Source organism: Acinonyx jubatus, chromosome B2 (assembly GCF_027475565.1).
Source record: "Acinonyx jubatus isolate Ajub_Pintada_27869175 chromosome B2, VMU_Ajub_asm_v1.0, whole genome shotgun sequence".
Taxonomy (NCBI): domain Eukaryota; kingdom Metazoa; phylum Chordata; class Mammalia; order Carnivora; family Felidae; genus Acinonyx; species Acinonyx jubatus.
Genome location: NC_069385.1, coordinates 179,500 through 204,674, shown reverse-complemented (window position 1 = coordinate 204,674; position 25,175 = coordinate 179,500). Strand labels below are relative to the sequence as shown.

Sequence of the window (25,175 nt, the reverse complement as noted above, 5' to 3'; positions counted from 1 at the left end):
TCCCAGAAGCGTCCCACTGGAGGGGGCTCGCATTCCCACCTGGGATCTTACACCGTTAGCACAGATGCCGCTTACCTTGTGCAAACCACTGCTCTTCTGACCCAGAAAGCCAGAAGCGCGGGATGGGAGGCCTGAGGCCTCGGGGCCAGCGTACGTCCTAGCTTCCCCTGAAATACCACCGTGGGGCTTGAGTCCCCCAGACTCCCGCTGAGGGAGAGTGCGGAGCACCCCGCCCAGTCCAGCACAGCCCGTTTTCAAGTGCTTTCTCTCCTTTGCCCTTTTTGAGTGAAGAAGGAAGGTTTGTCCAGAGGTGACCAACCTGATGTGTAGTACCTGAAAATGTTCCCTGAAGGCTGTGGTTTAGTCAGGGACATGGGCTGCTGTCCTGCTACATGAGTGCAAGTGCTCCGTGGTTCCTGGGAGGTCTCCACACGAGGCCCCTGCCAGGCTCACGTGGAGTGTGCATGGATAGCCGCAAGTGTGCGTGAGAGCGCGGGGTCCCAGGAGGACTCCCCAGCTGTGAGGATGGCGAACGCTGAGCTTCGCATCAGATAGGAAACGTTTGGAGAGGTGCTCCCACCTCCGTCCCTCACGCGAACAAAACCAGGGCACCCTAGGGGTTCAGGGGTTCAGGACTGAGAAGCAGTCTGGAAATGTTATGTGCAGCAGCGGTGGGGGAGCAGGGAAGGGCATTGCTCAGATCTGACTTGTCACCGTGTGTGGAACTGATGCGGGAGCAGAGCAGAGCCGACTGCAGCCACCACCCGTGAGCCCCCAGTCGTGGCCCCATGTCTGATGTGGTCGCACACCAGGTGATCGCACTTGTGGTTTAAAACAAGTCGGGGCAGATGGGGCCGCGTGTCAGCAGTAAATGAGGCAGCACGGAGGGGTGAGTCTGCCCGGGAGCGGTCACCAGTCGGGTGACGGGCCCAGGTTTGTTAGGACCACCCGGTGGCGGCCCAGATTCACCGCAGAGCTCGACCTCTTGGCAGTGACCATCGAACCCGTCAGACCAGAGAGGGTGTAGCGCTACCTCAGGAGAGTGTCGGTTTTCTGAGAAGCTCTCGTTAAGTTTCAGCCGTGAAGGGAGTGCTCGCCCAGTGTTCTCGGACACCGTGGTCACTGCTGTTGTTTCCAGAGGGCGCGCACGGGCCTGACGCTGCTCACGCCGTCTGCTCTGTCCGCAGAGGTCCCGGCTGACCAAGTTCCACGCGCTGAAGTCGGTCGTGTGCAAGGCCTGCGTGAGGGAGAACCGGCGCATCGTCAGCAGGCAGCTCTGGCCCTCCCCCCAGCCAGGTGGGCACCGGGCCAGGCCGCGCCGTGCAGCCTGCCACCCGCTGGCTGCTGAGATCGGGAGAAAGCGCACACCTAACGCCGCAAGGTGCCGCCCAGCCTTTTAAATCCTGGTCCCTTGAGGAAAGGCATGTCAGATGCGTTCTGCGTATCCCGTGACCGAGAGCTCCACTGTGGGCCCGTACTCTGCCCTCTCCCCTCTCCCCTCCTCGGCTCCCTGCAGCCAGACGCTGCTTGCGTGGCATTTGCCTGACCAAAGTTGCTTCTCTTCCCAGTAAAAGTATGTTAGGAACATTTAGCACATAAAGAAAACAGATTTTAAAAAGGAAGCATAAATAACGTGTATTCCGTCCGCTAAAGATAGCAGATGTTGGCAGATGATTTTTTGCAGTGTTTTTCTGTGCTTCTACCTCATTGTGATGATCTTCTGTGTGGCTGTGCGTCCTCTGTGTGTCCAGACCCCTCGCACCCGGTTCGCTGCTGTGCCTGGTGGGAGAGCTCTGAAGTGGCTTCCGTTTTATGTACGTGATTTTCTTCAAACAAAGCAGCAGAGCGTACAAATTATGGAACGAAATGCAATCGAATTTTAGATAAATCTTGCCAGCTTGTCTTCTAAAAGCCTTTTATCACTTTATACCTTCACCAGCAGTGATGAAGAGTTTGTTTCGTGGCCCCTTGTCAGCATTGGCCGGGTGTTGGTTTTTTTTAACTAACTTCATAGATTAAACAGTGTATCTCACTGACTGGATGATTCTTTAGCACTGAAGTTGACGTCTTCTAGATTAGCTGCTCGACGAGTTTTTATTACTTCACGTCCTCCGTTGGTGAGGGTCTGTGCCTGTGCCTCTAGCAGCCCCATTGCTTTCTTTGGTGGAATCTGAGAACTCACCCCTGTTCCGACCCAGCAGACTGTCTTCAGGGCCTCTGCTTGGTGTCTGCCTTGCCGGTCTCACTCTGAGAGGCTTTATGTCGCGAGGTCCGTAAGCCCCCGTTGGGCGCTGTGTGTGGGACCCCGCGGCCCACAGGAGAGCCTGGGGGGTAGGAGCGGGGCCTCCAGCAAGTGAGGAGGGCACTTCCTCCCCCGAGTCCCGGGAGCGACAGACTCCCGCCTTGTCCTGTCCTTTTGTCTCTGTTTGGCCTCCTCCTGCCAACTGTGGATAGGCGGGATTTGACCCCAAAGCAAGAGCTTGTTCCTTGCAAAATACACGTGTGGCATTCTGCCTCTGTCGCCTGTGCCCGAACCGGTCTGCGTCCTGTCCTGCACACACAGTGCCTGGGTTCCCGAGCGGTGGCCGGAGGCTGCAGATGGCAGAACGCAGGCTGCTTGAAGTTGGCAGGAGACTCTGAGTCAGACTTTCTCATGAAGAAGGTGTCAGAGCTTAGGAATTTATGAGAGGAAACGCCAGAGCAGTTGAGTGCATGGAGGACTGGGAGGGGCACGCACACCTTGGTCTGGTTCTCGGGGTCCCAGGCCCCCTGCTTACCCAGAACCCAAGTGCTGGGTGTCCCGAAGCTGTGCTGGCAGCCTGCAGAGCTCAGCCCCCAGGCCTGGGAGGCAGGGGCCCTGCTTGGTTGGAGCCCTGACAAAGCGCCCCTGCTCTGCCTCGGCGCCTGCCGGTCTGCTCGTCTGTCACCTGCACAGGATCTCCCGGGGAACGTGTTTAAATGTGGACATCCGACTCCCACCCCCCTCGGCCCAGCTGTGGCCCCTCAGTCTGCATTTCTCACGGGCTTTCCCTGTGATTTAAGGGTACCAGAAGTTTGGGGACTACAGACCTGGTGCCACCCTGCTGCCCTCGTAGACAAAATGTGTCATTTGGGGTTAGGCATGTGGTGGCCTCCTAACGTGCTGATCACGTGTCCCTACAGGCAGGTGGGGGAGGCAGGGATCCGGCTCCCACAGGACGAGCTCCGGGTACAGCCGGGCAGGCCAAGGACAGCACTGGAGGGATCAGGGTCCAGGTAAGAGGCCGGCGGCCATGGGCTGCTCGCGATGGTGCTGTTTCAGCTTCGTGCTTCTGCTGAAGGCTGGCCACCCGACGTCTGTTTGGGCGTCGGTTGGTGTTTCCAGGTAAACAGGTCATTATACTGATGATGTCTGATTTCATTGCTGAGTGAAGTAGAGACCAGTAATTTCCAAGCTCGGCGCTAGTCGGTCTCTGCTCCTTGCCACTTTGTTTCTTCTCTATCAATTCGTTTCATCTGTTTGAGACCCATTTTTTTTATAAGTTTGTCAAAGAAAGGTTCTTGTAAAGGTTTCATGCACAGGGATCCTTCTGATGAAAAAATAGCACAGAAAGTAGCATTTTACCAGTAGCAGCATTTTGATATTTTCTGTGATCTAGCTTGTATACAGAAGAGCCTTTTGGGTGATCCAGGAAATAAAATGAATCCTTTACTTCTTGGGTGTGTAATACAGATGTCTGATTTTGTGCGTAAAACTGAATTTAATATGTAGTAGTTTACGTTTTAAATACAAAGAAAACCTCATCAATATTTAAACTCAAAATCCCTTACAGTTTTGAAAACCTAACTGTACAGATCTTATATTAGCTAAGGTTTACAATTTTATCCTTGCAAATACAAACATGCCTTTAATTTAATTTAGTTTTTTGCAAACTCTAAAATGTGTAGAGATTTCACAGATTACTCACATTGTCCCCCTAGAGCACAGCCAGTCCGTGTCATTAAGCAAAGCCGCCTTTCTCGGTTTGTCTATGTGGGCGTCCACGGTGTCTGCTCACTTGGGATGTTGCTGAGGGGAATGCGAGCCTCTCGTTCTGGCAGAAACATCAAGCGTCTGCTGTACGGTTCAGCGCTGACCGGAGTTCATGGTGACTGGTTTTGAAATGCCCACCCTGGGGACAGAGGGCAGGCAGCTCTGTCAGATTCGTAGCTGTTTCAGGTGGCCCTTTTAGCTGGCGAGCCTGCACAGTCCACCTGGCCAGTCCTGCCCACCGTCGCCTGCAGCTTCTGGACGGTTGGCCAAATGCGTGTAGCAGTGTCCCGCCCTGCCCCTGCCTCGTCCAGCGTAGGCACACGGTGCCTCCACCTAAACCACCTGAGGGTTGGTGCTGGTGCAGCATGACTGGGATTAAGGCAAATTCCTTCTTTCCGTTGTTTCAAGTATATTTGAGATTGCTTTTAATTTAGAAGGTAGTGCAGTTTATTGAGCTGAACCACAAAGAGAGAACCCCGAAGACGAAGGAGGGTTTGTAAACTTACCTAAAGTCAGACTCTGACACCCGGAGCTGTGGGCTCGCGTCTGCGAAGGTGGCACTCCAGGTGCCCTCTGGTTGGACCCGTTGTGTGTGCACGACGTCAGCGCTTACTCAGCCTGTCGAGCTGAGCTGCCCTAAGGGTGCATACATGCAGCAGGTGGCCCCCCCAGCCTGGAGGCTCCACAGTGTGTGGCCTTGCCCCGTCAGGCTGTCTGCCTCTCCTTGGGGCTCCTAACTCGTTAAGAACGACACGTCTTCCAGCAGCCAGGCGGAGCCGGACAAATGCACATGGAGTGTGCATCTCCCCCGTCTTCACTGGGGTCCGAGAAAACCCCTCTGAGAGGTGGTGTTTAAGCAGAGACCCGGTGAGAGGGAGCAGCCACCAGACGCCTACGGGAGGGGTGTGCGCAGAAGGCAGGGTCCTCGGGACCCTGTGTGGCTGGAAGGGGAGCAGGAGGCAGGCAGCAGAGGAGCTGACCTTTCAGAGCCTCACGACACTGGTCAGAGCCCTGGAAGTTCACTTCAGATGAGATGCTCCATGTGTCCATTCTGGAGAGATGTTCCCTTAGTCACCAGACCGCCACCCACAGATCTCAGAGCCTGTGGACCTTCGGTACAAAGCTGGTGACGAACCTCTTCTGTAATGCTAGCAGGGTGTGACCTGTAGGCCCCCATCCTGTGTTTGAAATACGTGTGTGATGGGCTTGGAGCGGAGAGCGGGTCCAGCCCTGTCCATCTGCGTATCCCGTCCCACGTATGTTTAAGTAGCAGGACCCTGGGTCCTGTCACCCTTAAAGCTACGGTGCTGTCAAGCTCGCAAGGCCCTGGCCCCTCCAGGTGAGGATCAGAGTGCACCCACCGAGCTCAGGCAAGCAGAATGAGGGCAGGCGTGCTGCACGCCTTCCAGGCAGCCCGGCGTGACGGGGTGTACGTGGTCCTCCCCGTGTTCCTCTGAGCAGATGACAGAGGCTCCCCGGCAGCCGCTCTCCCCGACATCACTGCTCCCCACGTATGGCCTGGTGTGGGAAATGGAAACCTTCCTCTTAATCCCCTTTGGCTTAGGCTTGTCTCCTTTTCTTCCTGCTGGTGTCGCAAGTCAGGAAAGACGAGATAGTACGAAGTCAGGGAGAGGAGGGCTGCAAGGGAAGCCCGGGCACGGTAGAGGGGAGGAGGTAGGATGAGTTCTGCGGGGAGGCGAGCACAGTCACCTGGGGTGGGACAGACGACCACCACGTGCGCATTTCCGCTTCCAGGCCGCCCGCTCACGTGCTACATGCCCTCAGTCACGGCCTGGCAGCCTTGGTGTCCTCCTGGCCCTGAGCCCTGTGGTTCCGCTGGGGAGTAGCGACACCCGAGTGATGATGGTGGCGCCACTCTCAGACATGCCATCGAGGACGTGCCTCACCTTGGCCCAAGCCTGGTGCCCTTGAATTCGAGCTTTTCGGAAAAAGAGAAGGCTCTGCAGGATTTCTTAATAACTCATCTCATCTTTCCCCGAGGAGGCCTGCTGCAGTGGGTTCTCACGGGCAAGCGCAGCCTCAGATCCTGGGCTCAGCACTCGCCCGTGGACCTGACCCTAGCAGGTCGCAGGGCCTCTAGGTCTGTCTGCCGTGAAGGCCACACGGAAAGGGCTTCTCGCTTCGGGTGTGATTCCCCCACCCACAGGACCAGCCTGGATTTCCGGGAACATTGGGAACTCTCGGGGATGTTTGTCAGGCTGGGTGCTAGACCACGGAGAATCAAGGAAACGCTGATGGCCTCAACGGCCCAAGCCTGCAGCTGCTTCAGAAGCGCCCTGGTTTGAACCCAATCCCTCCTCAGAGGACGGGACCGCGGTGGTAACATAAGAGTCCGGGAGTGGTGGTGCCTGAGGGATTGGGGCTGAAAAACGTGCCCGGGAGACCTCGGTCAAAGGCAAACGGGGTGGCTTGCGTTAGGGTCAGATGTCAGAATTTGGGGACGGGGATGCGGGCCTCCAGAGCACAGTCCCTGGCAGTGGACGCAGCAGCACGTGCAGATTTGCCGAGCGGGACATCGTGTGTCAGCTGCACTCAAATTAAAAGCAAAAAGAATGTGGGCGTGGGGGCGTGAGGAATTGAAAGGCTCCTGCAGGACAGTGGTTAAGCACGGACACCGTTTCATTTGCATTTTGCCTCACGTGGAAAAATGTTCACAAAAATTTTGTTGGTGGTACCAGTATGTTTTCCAGTTTCAGATGTGTCTGCATAAAATACATGTTCACACACGTATGTCACGCCTTTTATTTGTTAGGACTGGAGCGTTGTTTGAGGTCACGTCATCCCCTTGTTCAGCTTTAGTTGCTGTAAAAGAATTACATCGTCTTTACTTGGCCCCCACACATTTTGCTGGGTTTTATCTACCCTTGAACTCCTATTTTAGCATTTTTTAGAGGTATCTAAGTAGTCTAAGTAGAAAGTTGTCAGTACTGCCTGGACAGAGTTAATGGGAAAAATTCTTTGTTTTAAGTGAAAAACTAAAAACGCCTCGGAATGAACATATTGAGTTACTGAGACAGTTGGGAAGTTTCCGGGGCCGGTGCCTGCCTGGCCCGATGGAGGAGCAGGGAGCCTGCCCACTCTCCCGGGCAGGGAGACTCAGACACAGAGCTGCAGGGCCCTTCAGCGGCACCAGCCTCCCTGTGAAGCATTTGCTTCCAGACCTGTGAAGTGCAGTGGGGAACATCAAAGCCGCTAAAGTGAGAACATTTGAACATCTTCCTTTCTGTTGGTGAGACATGTGTTAAATTCCACAGTCAGTAGCAAAGCACATTTGCCTGTGATTTCTTGAGCTTCTCACTTTTCGGTGGTAAGGTGGTAATTCTGTAGGAGGCCTGGGCTGTTGTAAAACCACCTCTGGTCATCTGTGATAACAAGGTGGGGCCTGGAAACCTCATTCTGGCCTTGCTGTGACCTTCTCCTGCCACCCAGCCCTCTGCCAGAGCCCCTGCCAGCCTCACACTCCTGGGAGGGACAAAGGCCGCCCTCAGTGGGAGAGGCATGGGCGTCGTCAGTCAAGCAGAAGCATGGAAAGCGTTGTAGGAAAAGTGTCATTTTCTGAATGTGAAAGCAACCACCTTTTTTGATGGCAGGCTGGCTGTCTTCTGGTTCCCGCCTGCCACTCCCTGTACAGGGGGGACAAAAAGTGGCCGGCTGCACTGGGAAGGGAACCTCCACACTCAGCTGTAGGGCCACACGTTGCTTTTTCCGTCCTTGGCAAAGTGTCCTCCGTGAGCCATCTGCTTACGAAGTTCCTTTCCCAATATCATTGGCAGCAGAGGCAGTCTAGATTCAGTGCAGGTGGTTGGACACTGCTCCGTCTAACAGCAGAACCGCCTCTTAATTAATTGCTTCCTACTCTAATGGAAAGTGTGTGCAACAAACTTTTAATCACAGTGGCAACATCAGAGAAGAGAGTAATAAGTTATGTCCTCCAAGTACAACTCAGCATGTTTTTACGCATACTTAGAAATGTGCGGTTTTCGCAGTTTGAATTTAGAGAAATGTAATTAACTTAGTTTTGGTCTGCATGTCTGTTTGGTGCAGGAAATAGACAGTATGAGCCTGACCATTGGAGAAGATACTCCTCTTCCGGGTAAGTGCACCTCTTACAGCCTCAGGTAAATCCATCTTATCAAAGATGGAAGTCAAGTATCTGCCTTTGTAACCTAAATCTTTCATATCAGTTGCTAAACTTTAAAATAATTTAGACGTTAAATTCTGACGTGGGGCTAAGTGAACACGGTTTTCAGATAGATGAGTTTGCTTCTAGAAAGAGTGTGGACAGAAAGAGACCCCGAGTCTGGACTTAGAGTCCTGGGGATACGCCCTTCTTGAAAGTGAGGCGCTCAGAACAGCATAACAGTTGTGTCCTTGGGGAGAAACAGTGTGTGAGGTCTAGACCTAGCTTTTCATGAAAAGGAAAAACATCCTTTTCAGTGACTTCTCCCTTGTATCATACAAAAAAGCTCTCTGTTGACTTATTTTCAGAGGTTGTGCCTGAGTCCGTGGCCCCAAACAGTTGTTAACAACCATAAGTTCTTCATCTGTGTCTGTGGGGAATGGTTGTTCTTTCTTTTCTTTAATGAGTTGGAATCTTACTGTGTCTTGCTTTTTTTAACTTAACAGCAGATTGTAACGATTGGAGACATGATGCCCTGTGGTTGTAGAATATTCCAAGAATTGCTTTCTAATTATAAATACAGAGAAAGAAGTCACAACCTCCTTCTCGCCTTCCTGGCGGGAGACCCTGCTCTGCATGGAGGGCCCAGCCCTGCCTGGGAAGCATAACAGTGTGTGGCCTGCGGGTCTGTTCCGGTAGTGTCGTCCTTTCCATTTTACTTTTGCCGGGCCCCAGCTCAGAGTTCTGACAGCAGTTGTGTGGCGCAGGCCTGGGTCCACCAGACAGGAGGCCTGGGCGGGGGGGGGGGGAGGGGGGTTGTGGGAGGAGGCAGTAGTTGAGTGTCAGCAGCCTACTTTATGACGCCACTAATGAATGGTTCATTTGTTGCTCTGGTCTGAACATTGAAGGGGTTTTGTTTTTAAAAAACCATCCTAGACACATCCAAGTTTCATGGGAGAATTTTCAGGTAATTCAAGAATTGAAATTGTAAGGCCAAAATTGTACTGAGCTCAACCCCTGGGGTATTGACAATGGAAAGAAATCTAGATTAGAGGTTAGGAGACAAAGGCCGTCCTGCACCACACGCCGTGGCTCTGGAGGTTCCCAGAAACTCTCAGAAATGTGCGTGCGTGTTGCCCAGAGGACATGTCCAGCTGCTGCTGTCTGGAAAATCCAAAGAAGCCCTGAGCATAGTCACAGTCCGGTCTGTATATTGCGCTGGATGAATTCCCCCAACAGCTCAAGTATGCAGAGCTCCTGGCTTTGTCTTGCCTGAAAATCCCAGCTAGCATTTACCAAAACAGGGATACAGTCTCCAGATATTTTTATGTTTGAAGCATCCTCACCACTTCCTGCAATTCCTTATGAAGGACATTTCCATATCTAATTACTTTTCATGCAAGTCTTGTAGGACCTACAACCTAATTTCTCATCTTTACAAATAAATTTTTTTCATTCTACTTCTGGTGTTTCCTATCTAAGGATTAATATTCTTTCATTTCTGCTCATTGGAGACCACTGCTGCTTCTAGAAGTTTCACTTCTTTGCTGCTATTTTTATAACTTTGAGATAAGTTCTCATCCTTTAGACTAAAAGAGTAGACCTCCGTGAAAATTATTTCCCCCTTTTATAATATCTGAATTCTAACTTGAGAATAAAATATTTGAGGTCCGTTAGCAAGCTTAAGTAAGCCATTGAGTTTGTATAATCTTTCTTGGGTTTGAAAAGCCAGTACAGTGAGTTTCTGTGATCTTGTTATTGTTCCGTAGGTTAATTACCTCTGCAGCCTAGTCTTTTGACAAAATGTCCATATATCAATTTAAAGGTGAAAATAAAACAATATATCACTCATAAGTAAATATAGTTTCAGGGATGCCTGGCCAGCTCGGTTGGGCGTCCGACTTCAGCTCAGATCATGATCTCACGGTCAGTGAGATCAAGCCCCACATCGGGCTCTGTGCTGACGGCTCAGAGCCTAGGGCCTGCTTCCGATTCTGTGTCTCCCTCTCTCTCTGTTCCTCCCCCACTTGTGCTCTCTCAAAAATGAATAAACGTTAAAAAAAATCTTTTAATAATACAATAAATATATTTCACATTTCTTTCATTATTTGGACATTTCACCATCCAATATGTTGGGATCTTGGTGAAGGAAAGGATGTTGAATTTTGTCAAATGCTATTTCTGTATCAATTGAGATGACCATATAATTTTTTTATTCTTCATTTCTCAATGTGGTGTATCATGTTGATTGTTCTGCATATGTTGAACATTTCTTGCGTCCAAGGGATAAATATCACTGATCAAGGTATATGATCCTTTAAATATGCTGTTGAATTTGGTTTGCTGGTATTTTGTTGAGGATTTCTGCATCCTTGTTTATCAGGGCTATTGGCCTATAGTTTTCTTATAGTGTCCTTGTCTGGTTTTGATATCAGGGTATCATGGCTTCGTAAAATGAGTTTGGAAGTTTTCCTTCTCTTTCAGTTTTTTGGAAGAGTTTGAGAAAAATTGACATTAATTCTTCTTTCAATGTTTGGTAGAATTCACCAGGAAAGCCTGGTCCTGGACTTTCCTTTGTTGGGAGCTTTTTAATTACTGATTCAGTCTCCTTTCTCATTGATTAGTCTGTTCAGATTATCTGTCTGATCATGATTCAGTCTTTATAGGTTGTATGTTTCTAGGAATTCATTTGTTTCTTCCAGGTTGTCTAGCTGTTGGCATATAATTGTTCATAGTAGTCACATCTGTAGTATCCGTTGTCATTTCTCCTTGAGTGATCTTTTTCTCTTCTCAGTCTAGCTAAAGGTTTGTCAGTTTTGTTTATCTTTTCAAAAAACCAATTTAGTTATATTTATCTTTTTCATTGTCTTTCTTGTCCCATTTATTATTTTTCTTTTAATCTTTGTTCTTTCTGCTGTCTTTGGGCTTAGTATTTTTTTTTTCTAGTTTCTTGAGGTCTAAAGTTAGGTTGTTGAATTGAGGTGTTTCTTTTTTCTAATGTAGTAGGCATTTATTACTATAAATATCCCTCTCAGAACTGCTTTGGTTGCATCCTATTAGTTTTGTTTCCCACTAGTTTTTGTATTTTGGATTTCTGTTTTTGTTTGTCTCAAGATACCTTTTGATTTCTTCTTGACCTACCTGTTGGTTGTTCAAGAATGTGTTGTTTAATTTCCACAGATCTGTGAATTTTCCAGCTTTCCTCCTCTTATTGGTTTCTAGTTTCACACCATCGTGATCAGAAAATATACTTAATATAATTTCGATCTTGTTAAGTTTTTAAGACTTGTTTCATGGCCTAATCTATGATCTAGCCTGAGGAATATTCTGTGTGTGCTTGAGAATAGTGTGTATTCTTCTGTTTTGTAGATGTCTGTCAGGGTCATCTGGTCTAAAGTGTCGTTCAAGTCCAATGTTTCTTTATTGATTTGCTGTTTAGGTGACATACTCACTGTTGAAAGTGGGATATTAGAGTCCCCTCCTGTTATTATATTGCTATCTATTTTTCCCTTCAGTTGTGTTAATATTTTCTTCATATGTTTGCAAACTGTATCATCCTTTCATGGTAAAAGCTCTCAACAAAGTAGGTATAGAAGGAACGTACCTCAACTTAATGAAGGCCAACCAACCCATAGCTAGCATCATATTCAATAGTGACATCTTTCTCTAAGATCAGGAATAAGAGCAGGATGTCCACTCTCACCACTTCTCTGCAGCATAGTACTAAAAATTCTAGCCAGAGCAATTAGGCAAGAAAAAGAAATAAAGGAAGTAAGATCTGCTTGATGACATGATTGCATATGTAGAACACCCTAAAGACTTATCCAAAAACTGTTAGAACTTTGAATGAATCCAGTAAAGTTGCAGGACACAAGATCAATATAACATTTCTATATGCTAACAATAGATTATTCAAAAGGGAAATTAAGAAAATCTAATTACGGTGGCATCAAAAAGAATGAAATACTTAGAAATAAATTTAACCAAGGAGGTGAAAGATCTGTATAATATAAAGTACAAAACACTGATGAAAAAAATTGAAGACACAAATAAATGCAAAGATATCTTGGGTTCATGGATCAGAAGAATTAATATTGTTAAAATGTCTACACTACCCAAAACAATCCACAGGTTCAGTGTAATCCCTATTAAAATTTCAATGGCAGTTTCCCAAAAATAAAACAAATAATCCTAAAATTTGTATGGAACCACAAAATACCCCAAATACCTAAAGCAATCTTGAGAAAGAATAACCAAGCTAGAGGTGTCACATTTCTTGATGTCAAACTGTATTACAAAGCCAAACTAATCAAAATAGTGTGGTATTTACATAAAAATAGGCTCAGAGCTCAATGGAACAGAATAGAGAGCCTCATATGTATGGTCAACTAATCTTCAAAGTGGCTCCGAGAACACACAATGGAAAAAGGACAGTGTCTTTAATAATTTATATTAGGAAAACTGAATATCCACATGTGTAAGAATGAAATTAGAGCCTTAACTTACATAAAAATGGATTAAAGACTTAAACATAAGATCTAAAATTGGAAAACTCCCGGAAGAAAATATAGGGAATAACCTCCTTGACATTGGTCTTGTAAATATTTTGGATATGACACCAAAGCACAGACAACAAAAGCAAAATAAACAGTGGTACTGCATCAAACTAAAAAGCTCCTGCACAGCAAAGGAAACATTCTGATCAAAGTGAAGAGGCAACCTATAGAATGGGAGAAAATATTTGTGAACCATATATCTGATAAGAGGTTAACATCTAAATATATAAAGAACTATTATAACTCAAGAGTAAAAACAAAACAAAAAACAACCCCCAAAAAACCCCAGATAACCCAATCGAAAAAGGGGCAAAGGAAATGAATAGACATTTCTCCAAAGAAGACATACAGGTGGCCAACAGGTACATGAAAAGATGCTCAACATTTCTAATCATCAGGGAAATGCTAATCAAAACCACAGTGAGCTATTACCTCATACCTGTTAGAATGGCCATCATCAAAAAGACAAGAGACAAGTGTTGGCGAGGATGTGGAGAAAAAGAAACACTTGTGCACCATTGATGGAATGTCAAAAATTGATACAGCCACTGCGGAACACAGTATGGCAGTTGCTCAAAAATTAAAAATGGAGGGGCACCTGGTGGCTCAGCCAATTAAGTGTCCAACTCGATTTCAGTTCAAGTCATGATCTCACAGTTTGTGAGGTCGAGCCCTGCGTTGGGCTCCATGCTGACAGCACAGAGCTTTCGTGGGATTCTCTATCTTTCACTCTGTTCCTGCCCTGATCACACTTGTGCTCTCTCTCTCTCTCTCTCTTTCTCTCTCTCAAAATAAAGAAACAAATAAATAACTGACACCATGGGGGACGCCTGGGTGACTCAATGGGTTAAGCATCTGACTTCAGCTTAGGTCATGATCTCATGGTTTGTGAGTTTGAGCCCCACATCAGGCTCTGTGCTGACAGCTCAGAGCCTGGAGCCTGTTTCAGATTCTGTCTCCTTCTCTGTCTGCTGCTCTCCACTCAGGCTCTGTCTTTCTCTCTCAAATAAATAAAGATTAAAAAAAAATAACCAACACCATGGAAATAAAAAGAATTATAAGAGAATCCTACGAAAAATCACATCCCAACAAATTGGACAACCTAGAAGAAATGGATAAATTCCTAGAAACATAGAGTCTTCCACATTGAATCAGGAAGAAATAGAAAATCTGAACAGACCAATTACTAGTAATGAGATTGAATTGGTAATCAAACAACTTCCATTAAGCAATAGTCCAGGACCAGATGAATTCTACCAGTCACTTTTTTAAAGTATATTTACTTATTTTGGGAGAGAGAGAGAGCATAGAGAGAGGAGGAGAGAGAGAATCCCAAGCAGGCTCCACACTGTCAGTTCAGAGCCCAACACAGGACTTGAACTCACAAACTGTGAGATTATGACCTAAGCCGAAATCAAGAGTCAGACACTTAACTGACCAAGCCACCTAGGTATCCCTCTATCAGTCATTTAAAGAGGAGTTAATACATATTCTTCTCAAACTATTCAAAATAGAAGAGAGAGAAAAGCTTCCAGATACATTCTGTGAGTCCAGCATTGCCCTTATATAGAAACCAAAAATATTATAGTAGGAGAAAATCATAGTCCAGTATCCCTGATGAACATAGATGCAAAAATTCTCAACAAGATAGTAGCAAACTGAATTCAACAATATATTAAAGGATCATTCACTCCAATCTAGTGAGATTTATTCTGGGGATGGAAGGATGGTTCAATATCTGCAAACCAGTAAACACAATGCACAACATTAACAAAATAAAAAAACAAAAATTACATGATCTTCTCACTAGATGCAGAAAAAGCATTTGACAAAATTCAGCATCTGTTCATGATAAAAACTCAACAAAGTGGGCTTAGAGGGAACATCAACATAATAAAGGTCATATGTGACAAACCTATTGCTAATAACATCATACTCAGTGGTGAAAGAGCTTTTCTGCTAAGATCAAGAACAAGACAAGGATGTACACACTTGCAACTTTTATTCAACAAAGTACTGGAAGTCCTAGCCACAGCAATCAGACAACAAAAAGAAATAAAAGGCATCCACTTTGATAAGGAAGAAGTAAAACTGCCATTATTTGCAAATCACGTATTATACACACAGAACCCCAAAGACTCCACCAAAAAACTATTAGAACTAACAAATGCAGTAAGTTGCAGGATACAAAATTAATACACAAAATTCTGTTGCATTTCTATACACTAATAATGAAATAGAAAGAAATTAAAAAAAATTCCATTTACAATTGCACCAAAAAGAATAAAATATCTAGGAATAAATGGTTTTAATGAAGGGGATGAAAGACCTATACTCTGAAAACTATAAAACATTGATGAAAGAAATTGAAGAAGATACAATGGAACAAATGTACAATGTACAAATGTACAATGTACCAATGTATAAATGTACAATGTACAAAAGATACAATGTACAAAAACAAATGGAACAATACATCATACTCAGGGATTGGAAGAATTAATATTGTTAAAATGTCCATACTATCCAAAGCAATCCACAGATTCAGTGCAATCCCTATCAAAGTACCAATAGCATTTTTTACATATTTAGCATGAATAGTACTAAAATTTATATGGAACCACAAAAGACCCTGGATAGCCAAAGCAATCCTGAGAAAGAACAGTGTTGGGTTTCACAATCCCAGATTTCCAGATATACTACAAAGCTATAATCAGAACAGTATGGTACTGACACATATGTGTCAAATATGTGTATGTGACAAACAGACATGGATCAGTGGATCAAAATAGCCCAAATGCACACTTACATGGTCAGTTAAGCTATGACAAAAGAGGCAAAAATGTACAATGGGAATAAGACAGTCTCTTCCATAAATGGTGTTGGGAAAACTGGACAGCCACTTGCAAGAGAATGAAACTGGACCGCTGTCTTACACCACACACAAAAATAAACTGAAAATAGATTAAAGACACCAGTGTGAGACCTGAAACCAAACCTTGTAGAAGAAAACCAAGACAGTAATAGATAGGTCTCCTCAGGCAAGGGAAATAAAAGCAAAAATAAACAATTGGGACTACACCGAAATAAAAAGTTTTTTATACAGTGAAGGAAGCCATCAACAAAACAAAAAGACAACCTACCGAGTAGAAGATATTTGCAAATGATATATCTGATAAAGTGTTAATATCCAAAATATGTAAAGAACTTCTAAAACTCAACACCATAAAAACAAATAATAAAATTTAGAAATGGGCAGAGGACTTGAACATTTTCCCAAAGACATGCAGATGGCCAGCAGACACATGAAAAGATGCTCAACATCACGAATCATCTGGAAAATGCAGTCAGGACCATAATGAGGTATCGCCTTACCTCTGTTAGAATGGGTAAAATCAAAGGAAATAATGTGTCGACAAAGATGGATTCAAAGGAACCCTTGTGCACCATTGGTGGGAATGTAAATTGGTGCAACCACTGTGGAAAATACTATAGAGGTTCCTCAAAAAAATTAGAAATATCATATGATCCAGTAATTCTATTACTGGCTATTTACCCAAAGAAAACAAAACACTGTTTGAAAAAGATATATGCATCCCCTTGTTCATTGCAGTATGTACAATAGCTAAATTATGGAAGCAACCCAAGCGTCCCTCTATAGATGATTGGATAAAGAAGATATAGTACGTATACACAATGGAATATTACTCAGCCATAAAAAATGAGTTCTTTCCATTTGCAACAACATGGATGGACCTATAGGGTATTATGGTAACTGAAATTAAGTGAGACAGAAAAAGACAAATACCGTAAGATTTCACTCATAAGTGAAATCTAAAAAACAAACGAACAACGACAACAACAAAAAACAAAACAGAAACAGACCCATAAGCAAAGAACAAACTGGTGGTTGCCAGAAGGGCAAGGGATAGGGGGATGAGCAAAGTGGGTGAAGGGGAGTGGACGTTACAAACTGCCAGTTATGGCATGAATAAGTCACGGGATGAAAGGCACAGTAATGGGAATATAGTCAATGGTATTGTAATAGTGTATATGGTGACAGATGGAAGCAACATTTGTAGTATAATATATAAACTTGTCAAATTACTATGTTGTACACCTGAAACTAATGAGTTGTTGTGTGTCAACTATAGTTCAAAAAAAGTTTCAATACACCAGGAAGATAAAACAATTACAAATGTTTGCTTACCAAATTACAGACACTCAAAATGTATGAAACAAAAATTGACAGTTGAAAGAAATAATTCAATAATAATAGAGACTTTAATACTCCACTTTTAATAATAGAACAGCAGACAGAAAGTAAGGGAGGAAATAAAGGAATTAGACGACATGATAAACCAACTGGACCTAACTGACATCTGGAACACTCTTCAGGTTAGGCCTTATATTAGCCACAAAGCATGTCTCTTTGATACACAGTGAGAGGAAGTTAGAAATCAACAACAGAAGGAAAACTGGAAAATTCATAAAATTGAAAATTAAACAGCATACTACTAAACAACCAATGGGTCATAGAAGAAATCACAAGGAAAAGCAGAAAATACTTAGACACAAATGAAAATGAAAACACAAAATACTAAACTCATGGGGTTCACCAAGAGCAGTGCTTGGAGAGAAATGTGTAGCTATGAACACCTACATTTTAAAAGGAAAAAGGATCTCAAGTCAGTAGACTGTATTTCATCTTGAGGAACTATAAAAAGAAAAAGCAAACTAAACCCAAGGCTACCAAAGGAAAGAAATAATAAAGATTAAAGTGGAGATATACAAAATGCAGAATAGAAAAACAATAGAGAAAAATCAGTGAAATCTAGAATTGGTTCTTTAAAAAGGTAGGGAAATTGAGAAATCTTTAGATGAAAACGGAAGATAGAAATAAAATCAGAAATGGAAGTGAGGACACTGCAACTGACATGACAAAGATAATGATTTTAAGAGCATGGTATGAAAAATTATATGCCAGTCTAGGAAAAATGGGCACATTCCTTAAAACTTAATAAATCACCTAAACGGACTGAAGAAAAAATAGAAAATCTCAATAGACTTTAATAAGTAACACGATTGAATTAGTAATTAGAAATCTCCAACAAAGAAAAGTCCTGGACCGGATTGCTTCTCTGAGTTCTACCAAGCATTTAAAAAAGAACTGACACCAATCCTTCTCAAACTGTCCAAAAAAATTTTTTTTAAAGACCAAACACTTACTCAATGAGACCAAAATTTCCCTGATACCTAAGCCGGATAAGAACTTTACAAGAAAAGAAAATTAGAAACCAATATAGTTTGTGAATATAAATGCAAAAATCTTCAACAAAATATTAATAAGTTGAATCTGATAGAATATTAAAAAGATTATTCACAGTGACCAAGTGGGATTTATTCCGGGAATGAAAGGGTTATTCAATATAAAATAGGTGTAATATACCACATTATTAAAATGAAGACGGCAGTCACATTCGATGCATTAAAAAAGACATTTGACAAAATCCAACATCCTTTCATAATAAAAACCCTCATAGGTGCCTGGATGGCTCAGTTGGTTGAGCATCTGACTTCAGTTCAGCTCATGATCTCATGGTTCATGAGTTCAAGCCCCACATCAGGCTTTGCACTGACAGCACAGGTCCTGCTTCGGATTCTCTGCCCCTCTCCCTGTCTCTCTACCCCTCCCCCATGTGCACACTCTCTCTTTCTCAAAAATAAACATTTAAAAATTTTTTAATTAAAATAAAGTTGATAAATATCAAAAACTCTCAGAAGACTAGGAATAGAGGTAAAATACCTCACCCTGATAAAAGGTATTTATGAAAAACCCATAGTTAATATCATATTCAATGGTGAAAGGTGAGAAGCTTCCCCCTTAAGGTCAGGAACAAGGTGCCCACTTTCACCACTACTGTTCAGCCTTGTACTGGCATTCTAGCTAGAGCAGTTAGATAAGAAAAAAATAAAAGCATCCAAAATGAAAAGGAAGATGTAAAGCTGTCTCTAGCCATACATGTCATGAGCTTACGTATAGAAAATCCAAACATTCCACAGGAAAGCTACCAAAGCTAATAAATTCACCAAAGCTGCAGAATTTAATAAGTCAACAGACAAAAATCCATTGTGTTTCTAACACCAGCAGTGAGTAATCAGGAAAGGAAATTAAGAAAGCAGTTTATTTATTCATTCATTCAAAATATTTAATAGTGTGGGAAAATTGGATATCCCATGCAAAAGAATGAAATTAGACCCCTTACCTCACACCATATACCAAAATTAACTCAAACTGGGTCGAAGACCTAGACTCAAGGGCTGTAATATAAAACTCTCTCTATTTTTTTAAATGTTTATTAATTTGGAGAGAGAGAGCACCAGGGAGGGGCAGAGAGAGGGAGAGAGAGAAACCCCCAAGCAGTCTCTGTACTGTCAGGAGCAGAGCCCAGTGTGGGGCTGATCCTATAAACCGTGAGATCATGACCTAAGCCACCCAGGTGCCCCTAAAACTCTTTAAATAAAGCATTGAGAAAATTTTCATGGAATTGGCTTTGGCAAAGACCTCACGGGTATGACACCAAAAGCATAGGCAACAAAAGAAAAAATAGATAAATTAGATTTTATCAGAATTTAAAAATTCGGTACAATAAAAAATAATATTAAAAAAGTGAGGGGCGCCTGGGTGGTTCAGTCGGTTGGGCATCCAACTTCAGCTCAGGTTATGATCTCACAGTCCGTGAGTTCGAGCCCCATGTCGGGCTCTGCTGACAGCTCGGAGCCTGGAGCCTGCTTCAGATTCTGTGTCTCCCTCTGTCTGCCCCTTCCCCGCTCACACTCGGTCTCTATCAAAAAATGAATAAAAGTTAAAAAAAAAAAAGTGAAGGGGCACCCGGGTGGCTCAGTTGGTTGAGCGACCAACTTCGGCTCAGGTCATGACCTCATAGTTCATGGGTTCAAGCCCCACGTTGGGCTCTGTGCTGGCAACTTGGAGCCTAGAACCTGCTTCAGATTCTCTCTCTCTCTCTCTCTCTCTCTCTCTCTCTCTCTCTCTCTCTCTCTCTCTCCCTCTCTCTCTCCCAAAAATAAATCCTAAAGAAGTGAAAAGACAATATACTGAAAGAGAAAATGCTGTGTTTCTGATAAGGGATTAATATCCAAAATATGTGTATGTATAAAACCTCCATAACTTGACAACGAAAAGGTAACAGGGCTTGAATAGATTTTTCTTTTTTAAAAAGAAAATTTATTTTTTGAGAGAGAGCACACGTGAGCAGGGGAACGGCAGAGAGCAAGGGACAGAGGATCCCAAGCAGGCTGTGTACTGACAGCAGCAAGCCGCTGTGGGGCTTGAACCCCCAAACTGTGACACCGTGACCTGGGCTGAAGTCACATGCTTAACCAACTGAGCCACCCAGGTGTGAATAGACTTTTCTGTGAAGAAGATGTGTAAATGGCCAGGAAGCTCATCAAAGGATGCTCTGCATCATTTGTCACAGGAAACACAAGTCAAAACTGCAAGGTACCGCTTCACACCTACTAGGATGATACTACTACTACTAAACAGAAAATACTAAGTATTGACAAGCATGTGGAGAAACCTGACCCCCATGCGCTGCCGGAGGGAATGTGAAATGGTGCAGCCATGATGTTCATAACATCATTATCCACATCAGTCAACAGATGGGAACAACCCCAGTGTCCATCGGCAGAGAAATGGCTCCTTACTTGGCAGCTCTGCGGACAGGCTGCACCCCCGAGAAGTCGGTGGGGCAAGTCCTAGGAGCAGCCTCAGGCTTGGCTGCTGTCCCCACGGCCCAGCCTCTGGACACCTGGACTCCAGGAGAGCCCCCGCGTGGAGTGCGATGGGGAATGCCACGGAAGGCAGCCCAAGCCAGCAGCCTTCCTGTCTCCAACACACCCGGCCAGCCGCCTCGCGGATGGCAGTGAGAAGCTGGTCCGCGTCTTTCAGATCTGGAACCTTCTTCCAATGATTTCTCTCGTGATGTCCTTCCTTCCATTCTCTCTGCTCTCTGTTACTTGTCTCAGAGGTTAGACACTATATTCCAGCCCTGTAATTGTCCTGTATTTTCTCTCCTCGTATCTTGGTCTTTTGCTCTGCTTTGTGGGAGATTACATTTACATTTGTCTCCCATTCTTTCTGATCTTTAATTGTGCTGTTTGTAAATTCTGAGAGCTCGGAATGTCTCTTTTTCATAGCATACTCTTCTGTTTCGTGGCTGCAACATTTCTTTTGCATCTGAGTAAATTACACCAATAGTTGTGTTTTATTTTGTTTTTTCCTTCTTCCTTCATAGAATCTTCTTCTGTTTCTCTTTCTATATGTTTCTTTTGGTCTTTGTTTTTATTTTAGAATAAAAAAATTTTTTTTAATGTTTGTTTATTTTTGAGAGAGACAGAGACAGAGCGCAAGCTGGGGAGGGGCAAGAGAAAGCGAGACAGAGAATCTGAAGCAGGCTCCAGGCTCCAGGCTCTGAGCTGTCAGCACAGGGCCCGATATGGGGCTGGAACCAATGGACCAGGATATCGTGACCTGAGCCGAAGCTGGACGCTCAACCAACTGAGCCACCCAGGCGCTCCTACTTCAGATTTTTGTTCTCACGTGGCTGGTAATTCTTCAGGGCAGATTGTGTTGCAGAGTCAGGCATTGTAAAAGTGATGGGAAGCCAGTACCCCAGGTGAGGCTTTCAGCCACGGGATCCTTGGGGAGGTCCTGATGCTGAAATCCTTGACTCTTACCTCAGGTCATAGGAAGAGCCTTCCTGCTCTTCCTGGAGACACCAAGGGAATGACGTAATTACAAAAATCTGAGGAAGTCCTGGGGGACCATTTGTAACTGGGGTGAGGGGAAACAGTAGAGAAGGGCCCTAGAATGATCCTCAGGTCCCTGACTTGCATTGAGTTCAGATTTCAGTGCTATTAACTTGGGTAGGAAATACAAGGGAAGGAGAGTGAGTGTAGACAAGCTTTAACTTTTGGGTCCATTGTGATTGCGGTGCCCCTGCTGGCTGTGGTTGACTTTGGAGCAGAGAAGACCGGTTCAGTTTCTGCTCTGTGGCCTGCTGTGTGTATGGCCTTGGACGGCACACCTGGCCTCTCCACTCCTCGCTTCCTAGTGAGGGTGATGTCACCCCTGCCCCCAGGATTCAGTGGGAGGGTGCATATGCTCACATGCATCTTGCAATGTGCAAACCCACAGTGAGCATGTCCTCTGTTGCATCCGCAGCAGTGAGCTTCTGTCAGAGGAGGCATCCGGGGGGTGACCGGAGAGGGATTCGGCAGGGCCAGCATTACTCAGCACATCATAGAGACCTAGGCATTACATTTGTCTCCCAAGTCCTGGGCACCAGCACCTGCAGACCTGTGGGAAAGTGGGGGAGGCCTATGCAAGTTCCTCTCTAGGGGTCTGGAAAGACCAAGTAACACGGTGCCCTGGGACCTGGGGGGGACGGCATTTCAGAAGAGTGGTGGGCAGTTTCCAGTGTTGTAGAGGTAGGAATGATCTCCAGAGTACGGAGGGTGCCAGCACTGAGGGCTACATGGGTCAGCACTCAGTAAGCACTCAATAGGTGACATCAGGACTAAGTATCTGGTTGAAACGGTGACCTTTGGTATTAACAATTCGGAAGTCAACAGTGATGGCCACCATTCTCCATTCAGTAAGGGTGTGCCCTCAACCCATTCTGGAATCGGGCAGGACATGCTTACGTGAAACATTGTCTCCTCTCCCAGACCCAGGGATACACCACACACACGCACAGACACGCACACCCCCGTGGATATGCTGCACACACGCACAGACACGCACGCCCCGGTGCATACGCCCTGCACACGCGCAGACGCACACCCCGGTGCATAAGCCCCACACATGTGCAGACACGCACACCCTGGTGCATACGCTGTGCACACGCACAGACACGCACACCCCAGTGGATGTGCCACACACATGTGTGGACATGCGCACCCCAGTGGATATCCCGTGCATACATGCAGGCACGCAACCCCAGTGCGTGTGCTGTGCACACGTGCAAACATGCACACCCCGGTGCATACGCCCCACACACATGCAGACACGCACACCCCAGTGGATATGCCATGCACACGCGCAGACACACCCTGGTGCATCCGTTGTGCACACACGCAGACATGCACACTCCAGTGGATACACCACACACATGTGCAGACACGCATACCCCGGTGCATATGCCCCACACATGTGCGGACACACACACCCCAGTGGATATGCCGTGCACACGCGCAGACACGCTCGCTCCAGTGGATATACCACATGCGTGCAGACATGCATACCCCGGTGCACATGCCCCACACGTGTGGACACACACACCCCAGTGGATGTGCCGTGCACATGCGCAGACACGCACACCCACTGGCTCTGGCCAGGCCTGCCAGCTGTGGGCCCTGGGCACCTCCTCCCTGCGGCCAGCTTGCAGGACGCACTCATCAGGGAGGCTCATGCAGTCACTTGTGTTTCAGGTGGTCCAACTGACGCCCACCAGCTGGAAGAGGACAGACCCGCTTGCAGGTGAAGAAGGAATCATTGTAAACGTAGACATTGAGCATAAAGCCAGTACAGTACATCTTGCTTACCTACAGCCAAGACCTAGAACGAGATTGCTGTATTTCACCCATTACAGGCACACAGTACAGACATGTTGAGTGAGGTGACCTGAACGTGGTATGTGTTTTTAACTCCACTCTACTGTGCCGTTTACGTGGCACCAGGCGGCCAGGCGGAGCTGAGGGCGTGTGAAGAACTGCCTGCTGCCTCCCAGAAGCTTTGCTGTGGCTCCACCCCAAGTGCGGAGATGCCCTGTAGTCTCTGACAGCTTGTAAATGTACAGACCTTCGTGGGGAGAACGGAGAAACGATGAATGCCTGTGTCATTGAGGCCCTGCTCTGCGTGAATCTGCACAGCATGGGCCACAGCATCTCCCAAGACAGGGAAGCCAACCCGGAAAGGACCGCGTAGCTTCGGGCAGCCGCCCTTGAGTCCCTTGTGCTTGGGTTACACGTGCAGTCGCAAGTTTCTTCCTGAGTGGTTGGCCTGGGCCTGGGATGTGCAGGCCCTTGTGAAAGTTCGCTGTGGTCCTCACGGCACAGCTGAGGTCTCTGTGGTCACTTCAAGAGTGCTCAGTTGGGGAGTGGGAAAGACTGTTTTGTGGTTACCATTGTGTTCCAGGTAATATGGCCGGACCACCCTCATGTGAAGGACACATCTGAGAACAGGCAGCACAGGGAGCCCAGCGGCTCCCACGGGACTGGGACGTGGGGCCCCGTCTCACATGCTTGGTTCAGCAGCGGTAGGGATGGTGTGGTTGGTTGGGCTCATCAGTTCTCCTTTGTGTTGTGACGCTGATCTGTAATACGCATTTCGCTCTACCAGTTACCAGTGGTTAGTCTGCTGTTACAGCAAGTGAAGACCCACTTCTTCGTCCCGGTTCTCATTTGGCCCTGTTGTCGAAGTTCTACAGCTAGAAAGGCCTTGGGCACCGGACATAGTCTGGCCAGGTCTCCTATGGGCTCTGTACCGCCCCCTTCTCAAATGTAAGTCTGTACACCCGTGAGAGGAAAAAGAAAGTGGCGATTCCTGAGTCAATCTATTAATTGTTATTCTCATGTTGTTTAAATATGTGCAAACATGCATCAGGGTCCTTAATGCTCAGAGCTCTTTCTTAATGCAGCTTTCATTCCAACACGTCATTTAAATAAACTGAAACTAGATTCTGAGTCAAGTAGCGTTGTTACCACAGTCCCCTAGCCGCTCCCCGGGGGGGCCGGCGGCCAGAGCCCTCATCTCTGGAGCTGCCGTGCTAGCGTCCACGGGAGGCATAGACGCCAGCGGAAGGCAGAGGCAGGGGACTGAGGGTGCCCATGACGGGAACCCTGTGAGTGCGCCCCTTCGTTGAACGGGCAGGGGTGCCTGGTGTGGCTGAGCCCACAGTGGCGTCTGGTGTGCTCGCCTGCACACGGGACTAGGTTTCAAGAGGGACGTCTGCCATATCCGTGAATTTTTGCCCCAAGAATGACTTTGTGTGTTGTGTAGTTGAAAATAAAGGGAAAGAAATAATCATGGCCGGTGACCACTTTGGTATCTCAGGTAAAGTGGGTTTTTATTTCTAAAGTACTGACCAGTTGGATTTAATGAGTTCAGCACCCAGAGGATTGGACACGTTCACTTTTTTCCCATCCTTTGAACTTTGTGTTTAAAATTTCGAGCTGTTTCAGGCATTGCCACAACTTAGGATGAAAAATAAGTTGGTAGCGGCAGCATCTTCTGACTGTCACAAAAAGGAAAAAAAAAACCCTGGGGCTCCTGGGTGGCTCAGTCGATGGAGCGTCCGACTTCAGCTCAGGTCACGATCTCAGTCTGTAAGTTCGAGCCCCGCGTCGAGCTCTGTGCTGACAGCTCAGAGCCTGGAGCCTG

General features: G+C 46.0%; 1 protein-coding gene across 21 annotated transcripts in view; it reads left to right on the top strand.

Annotated features, from left to right (window-relative positions):
• FAM120B (family with sequence similarity 120B) overlaps positions 1 to 24,478 on the top strand; it is a 95,004-nt gene extending 70,526 nt beyond the window's left edge. For 8 of the 21 annotated variants that reach the window (XM_053221935.1, XM_027056411.2, XM_053221933.1 and 5 more), the window contains 5 exons: positions 1,188 to 1,296; positions 3,163 to 3,255; positions 8,078 to 8,126; positions 20,386 to 20,666; positions 23,225 to 24,478. In XM_053221935.1, coding sequence (XP_053077910.1) covers positions 1,188 to 1,296; positions 3,163 to 3,255; positions 8,078 to 8,126; positions 20,386 to 20,659 — 525 coding nt within the window. In that variant the 3' untranslated portion in view covers positions 20,660 to 20,666; positions 23,225 to 24,478. Of the gene's footprint in view, positions 1 to 1,187; positions 1,297 to 3,162; positions 8,127 to 8,659; positions 8,849 to 20,385; positions 20,667 to 23,224 lie in introns of those variants that run through there. The other 13 variants (XM_053221938.1, XM_015076349.3, XM_053221937.1 and 10 more) reach the window with 11 other exon arrangements.
• The last annotated feature ends 697 nt before the right edge of the window (positions 24,479 to 25,175 follow it).